Source organism: Alosa sapidissima, chromosome 2, assembly GCF_018492685.1.
Source record: "Alosa sapidissima isolate fAloSap1 chromosome 2, fAloSap1.pri, whole genome shotgun sequence".
Classification (NCBI taxonomy): domain Eukaryota; kingdom Metazoa; phylum Chordata; class Actinopteri; order Clupeiformes; family Clupeidae; genus Alosa; species Alosa sapidissima.
The window spans coordinates 4,817,980-4,823,979 of record NC_055958.1 but is presented as its reverse complement, the minus strand read 5'-3'; the positions used below and the strand labels follow the sequence as shown (position 1 = coordinate 4,823,979).

General features: G+C 41.9%; 2 protein-coding genes across 21 annotated transcripts in view; one reads left to right on the top strand and one right to left on the bottom strand.

Moving 5' to 3' along the window:
- Positions 1–923: 923 nt before the first annotated feature.
- LOC121694264 (NAD(P)H dehydrogenase [quinone] 1-like) lies at positions 924–2,917 on the bottom strand. The gene is made up of 6 exons (XM_042074324.1): positions 2,784–2,917; positions 2,333–2,497; positions 2,063–2,193; positions 1,807–1,920; positions 1,568–1,669; positions 924–1,290 (listed from the first exon to the last, which is right to left on the bottom strand). Exons 1-6 carry the CDS (start codon positions 2,785–2,787, stop codon positions 991–993), a joined length of 816 nt encoding a protein of 271 aa, XP_041930258.1. The 5' UTR covers positions 2,788–2,917; the 3' UTR covers positions 924–990.
- A 634-nt stretch (positions 2,918–3,551) lies between these two features.
- The window catches only part of lrrfip1a (leucine rich repeat (in FLII) interacting protein 1a), a 49,994-nt gene continuing 47,545 nt past the window's right edge, over positions 3,552–6,000 (top strand). For 4 of the 20 annotated variants that reach the window (XM_042073140.1, XM_042073154.1, XM_042073133.1 and 1 more), the window contains exon 1: positions 3,555–4,386. In XM_042073140.1, coding sequence (XP_041929074.1) covers positions 4,297–4,386 — 90 coding nt within the window. In that variant the 5' untranslated portion in view covers positions 3,555–4,296. Of the gene's footprint in view, positions 4,387–6,000 lie in introns of all 20 variants that reach the window. The other 16 variants (XM_042073158.1, XM_042073166.1, XM_042073173.1 and 13 more) reach the window with 13 other exon arrangements.

The window sequence follows — 6,000 nt, the reverse complement described above, 5'->3', positions numbered from 1 at the left end:
AAATCCTGCTTCTCACCTCCAAAGCACTGTATATAACTTTGCTCTCCCACTCCTGGTGGTTTACTCTCCTTATCTTCAGGGTTGTGCACAATTCAAATTGCATTTCTTCTTCCTGTCTGCTACCTCAATTGAAATGCAAGTGACATTCAAGAATTGAATTGGAATTTAAAAGCCAGTTTCAATTCAATTCTGGAATTTTGCACAAGCCTGCCCATCTTGCACCTTTCCATAACCTACTTACTGTCCCTCACACCAGACTTTCCACCCTGGGAAGTACAAGTCCTTTTGTTGATAGAACCTTAAACACTGGAATTCCCCTGCTCTTCCTTGACATCTTACCTAAATACATTTTCCCTTGAATATTTTCCTTTTGTTTGCAGTCTGTATAAACTTGGGTTTATGAAAACTTGAGAATATAAACACAGTTGTAACATTAGCCATAAATATTCCAACTAGAAGTGCAAAATGGATGTTAGGGGGCTCATAAATCAACATAAGAGTTTTTTGGTAGTTAATGGCTTAAAACAAGTATTAGCAAAATCTGCAACCAACCAAGAAATTAGCAGAGGCAGTTATGGCACACCGAAAGCTTAACATGAACTGGGTTCTAAATGACAAAAAGCTGCCGTCATCAGCCAATTCACACACACACTTCTGAGTCTGTACTTATGAACGTAGCTATGAACGCTTTGAGGCGTCAAACAACCAAACTGTTCCCTTAATAAGTAAGAAAGTATGGTCGGAGGCGGAGCATTTGCTCAGCAAGAGTAGCTGATGTGGGTTTTTAAAATTACCTTACAAATGCAGTGTAGTTTTAGGACTGCAATCTGGTTCTAAACCAATTTGTACAAATCAGGTCACATATTGCATGCCTGCAATTATGAATTTAGCTCCTTCAGACATGAAAACAAAGACACACTAAATCAATCCAATAACACATTTTTTATTGAAGACAGAGGCAACAGCCTCACGACAGGCCAAGACAAGACTTCAAACACCAGCTCTGATCTGATTGTTGGGCGGGATCGGCTTGCCTAGATGGTGGCCCACGGTTAGGCCAAACTGAGCTTCAGCCTGCTGCTCCTTCACCTCGGTCTTCAGCTGGAAGCCGCTGCCGGTGTCAAAGCTGTCAGAGGGGGCGAAGGTTAGTGGAGACTCGGTCATGAGGCCCTGGAGACGCTGCCGCCAGTTCTCCAGCATGGTGCTGCGGGCCTCCGACGGGATGTGTGGTGGAGCCCAGAAGATCTGTGGAGCAAGGACGCTGAAGCCACAGTAGTAGAGAATGCCATTCTGCAAAAAGATAGGGAGAGAGAAGACTTAGAAGTAGAACAGGTCATGGTGTACAATTTGCCTTAATGCAGCGGCCATAACAAGGCTACAGGGTACACAAACCATAAGATTGTTGTGTTCTATGCATTTGCCAGTAGGTGGCATTAATTATATAGTAAATGTACCCTGTAGCCTCATTTTGGTATAAACAATGGCCACCATGTGAATAAAACACCACATCCTAATGACTAGTTACAGGTTTGATGGACTGGCGGTCAGGAACACAGGTATACTGTACCTGTATGGGCCACAGTGTGACGTTCATGTCTCCATTGATGCCGTTGGAGCTAAACATGGACTCATGGGAGCCAGTGGTGAAAGACAGCATGGCTCGCTTGCCCTAAGAGGAGACATAAAGCGGTCATGACACTCTTGCGTTGGGTGACACCAGTTATAGCAAACTATAAGCAGAAAGCCCCAAGAGGGTACTAAATGGCAATATGCAATAGAAAACATTGTAGAGGGGGAAATGCAGACCTTGAAAATGCCTTGACTATACCGCTTCTCAGATGTGAAGGCAAAACCTTGTGTGAAAACACGATCAATCCATCCCTTCATGATGGCTGGCATAGAAAACCAGTACATGGGGAACTACAAAAACAGAGGTCATGACCCAATATCCTTAACTACAATTCCTTACAAGGAAATCATTAACATGACAATGGTTACAAGTGTCTGGTACTTGTTGCCTTGTTTGATGGAAATTGGAAAATGGAGCAGAATTCTAAGATACCTGGAAAATTATGAGATCAGAGTCAGTCACTTTCTTATGCTCTTCAATAATATCAGCACTAAGTCGATTCTCCTGCCATGCTAGCATGGTCTCTTCTCCATATCGGAAGTGCTCAGAACTCTTCAACTGACCTACAAGAAACAGGTGGAGGGGGGAAATAATTAATAAATAAATAAAAATTCAGGCTAAGAGGAGTCCCACGGGCACCATATAGCCCTTCATTAGGAAGCATTTAATGCCATTCTTTGAGGCAAAAATGAGTAAACTCACCAGTGATGTCATCCTGAGTAGTAGGAGCTTTAAACTTCATAGCATACAAGTCAGACACAACCACATTGCAGTCCTGTGCAGTTAGTAGTTCCACTGCTGCATCCTTGGCAGCAGCATTGAAGGATCCAGTGCTTTGGTGAGCATAAACAATCAAAACGTTCTTACCTGGAGTTCACATAGAAAAATGAGGCAAGCGGGCGAAAGTCAAAAATGACATACCAAGTCTCACAGATCTTACATTTAAACACTCGGAACAACCAAGTCTCTCTCTCTCTCACACACACACACACACACACACACACACACACACACACACACACACACACACACACACACACACACACACACACACACACACACACACACACACACACACACACACACACACACACACACACACACACACACACACAATACAACTCAAAATATTTTTCTAAACTGTTTCAGTTACCCATTTTGCAGCAATATTGTTCAGGCGAGACAGAACACCGATAGGCTACTGACGAAAACCAAGCGTAGCCATCTTTTAAAGTCTTACAGCTATTAACCAATCAGTTTCACCGGCGCATCTCGATTAATGGCCTCCAATCAAAGAAGACACCTGTTTAAACTAGCAGCTGAAAGCAATTTGTCACTTCGGGACACGTGTCATAGCCTAATAAGTGTTTTCATGTTAGCCTCACCTTCAAAAGAGGCTACAGCAAGAGAACAGCTGTGTGTTTTCACATATATTGCACTTTATCTGTTATATGATATGACCCTTTTGATCTGTGCATTAGTGTGCAATATAGACCACACACATCCTTACTCAAGAAGCCAAGTAGAAGCCGATTACCGAGAACTTACCCAATAGAGGTCGCCAGACACCATGCAAGTGACGATAATGAGTGTCCATAGTAGGCTACCATAGATCTCAACGTATTTGTAAGCTAGGCACAGGCATACCTGTTGCTCAAATAACGTGCATAAGCTACTTTTTTTCAAAGACATGTAATGAACACCAATATTGTTTGGGCTGGGTAAACTTCATTAAGAGGTCCCGCGGGGACGCATAACCTGTTAGAATAGGCCTTCAAGTTATGTAATCAAATTAAGACATGTTGGTCTAGAGTAGCCTAGCCTATGATAGACGGGGGTCCGAATCGAGTGTGCCTTTAAGAACTAGACTACAAGACAAGGGTTCTGTTTTTAGCGCTTGTCTCTCATCATTAAAAATAGCATGGAGGGTGTGAGAGAGTGCGATAGCCTGCCCCTTCAGCTGCGCGGTCGCAAACTGAAAGCGGTACCCCGGAACGTGTATTCATTTAATTCTAGGATCTATACGGGCTAGGACCACAGTTTGTCATGTCTAACTTTGACAGTTCAGTGCTGCCTGTACAAGTAGGCTAAAACGAGGAGGAAAATTAACGATTTTTTTGTTTTGTTTTATTATATCTTCTTGTTTACAAATACTTTCCGTTTATATTAGTTTATTCACTGAGTAGGCTACAATATCTATTGGGAGTGGGAAACGAAGTAGTCTTTAACCGGAAAAGTAAATGCAAAAACTTTAGTCTAAACTTGGACTATAAAGAGCCATTGGTGGACGGAGATTTAGAGAGTAGCCTATTTCCACAAGGAAAGCGACACGTGCGCACGTCAAAACTTGTGGAGAATTTACTAGATCTTCTAAGATTACGTTGACATTTTCAGTGACTGAAAAAGAATCAAGGGGGAGAAGTTAAGACGGATGTACCACAATGCTCATCCATTCATGCTTCACAGAATAGTTGCTGGCGATTTGTATTACCGAGCCACTGGGTATAGACTACACGATTGTTTTTAGAACCTGGAAAATGCGTCCTTTTATTTTATGCTGACCTCGTCTATTAGAGGAATATATGAAACGTGCAGGACGACGAAGTGAAACAGGATATTGTTATTTATTACATTGGAGTAGAAGAACCAAAAAGGAATAAACAACCATGGGGACACAAGGACCAGGACGGAAAAGAATTCCTAACAAAGAACGATTGACAGCAGAAGATGACGCTCTGAATGTAATCGCGAGAGAGGTAAGCGCAAGCAACACTTAAGAGAGACACAAGAACAAGATGATCATTGTCATGATTAAATGACCGTTGTCACTTGAGACCATTATTATTTCCAGCCAACATAAAATATTAGGCTAGACCTGATGAAGTCACAGGGAAATTAGTTAGGTTACCTCTCCCTGTTCGTCCCGATTAACACGTATTGGTGGGTAGCTGAGTTGCATGGTAAAAGTCGCTAGACGTGGAAGGTGGAAAGGTAGTAAGTCTAGGACGGCGTCTAAAATCATATGCTGAGCCTACCCTGTGCTAACCTGTCATAATCCTGCCACCAAAGTTCAGATCTGTCCGTGATGACAAACAGCCACAGGTGGTCGATCTGACAGGTGTCAGTGTGGCCATGTTGTTGCTGGTTTGGCACATGGGCAAAAAATGACCAATCTGCAGTAGGATAATGAGATCAGTATTAAGGCATGGTGAAAAGCCTATCCATCCATACCTTTTATACTTCAAATTATTCGATGGAAATGTCTTCACCAAAGGGCCAGGCTTGAGCAAATGGCAGCCACTTTATTAATAGGGTGCTTTGGGGCTATAAAGCATCTGTTGGGGAGCTCCTGGCTTGGGGAGGGGGAGAAGGCCGGGCAACAACTCTCACAGCACTGTCAGAAATCTGGCCTCAGGGACTCCTGTGTTTCAACTGTGAAATGCATACTGCTGAGACTGCCTTTGGTGCAATTAGCTGCCTCTAATCTTTATTTAAACTTTCAAGTAACTTTTGAAACTCAGTTCTTAGGCAGGGAAAGGTGATGCCTAACATGCCAGATTAAACATGACATGTATAACATGGAGAAGTCCTTATCACAATGTCTTAAGGGAAGGAAGTTGATGTGTGTGATCATGAATAGCAATTGCTGTGTCGTCTCATAAAGTTGAATATTGAAATGTCTCACAATTTTGTCTTGTAACTTTACATACAATTGAACAGTCATCTAGGCACTCTTGATGGAGCTAAGGACGCAGAATGCAGTTTACACCAATCAATGCAATGAACGTGAAGCGATGAAAGAAAGTGTGCTAAGAAAAAAGAACCATGGCATCTGAAAGCAGATTAAACTAAATTTGATTTGTGAGCAGTGTGTAATTAGCTTTACTGCAACCAAAAAGGATGCTGTTTCATGTTGCATGTCATAGAGTGGGGCAATCAACTCCTCAAATGTTGCAATTATTGCACAATTATAATGGTCTGCCTTTAGTCATTGTGTCACATCATGGAGCTGTACCATACAATGAGAGATTAATATTGTTTAGGTTGTCAAGTATTCATTTGTAGTTATTGCATGTGGTTACAGAAAAAGATGCAGAGGTTCAGTTTAAGTTTACAACTGAAAAGGGACTTCCCTTCAGAACGTTCAGTCATCACTCAAACCATTTCAGTCCGTTGAATGATAAATAGGCATGGGCCATATTGTATCATTATCGATATATGGGTAGAATTCCTCTCCATGATATAAATTTGTCATATCATGATACTAGCAATATAGATGATGAAATGTATATGTGCTGCAAGATGAGCAGCTCACATGTTGTATGAGAACAAACATGACTGAATGTGGGATTTAAACTGTAGACAAGGAA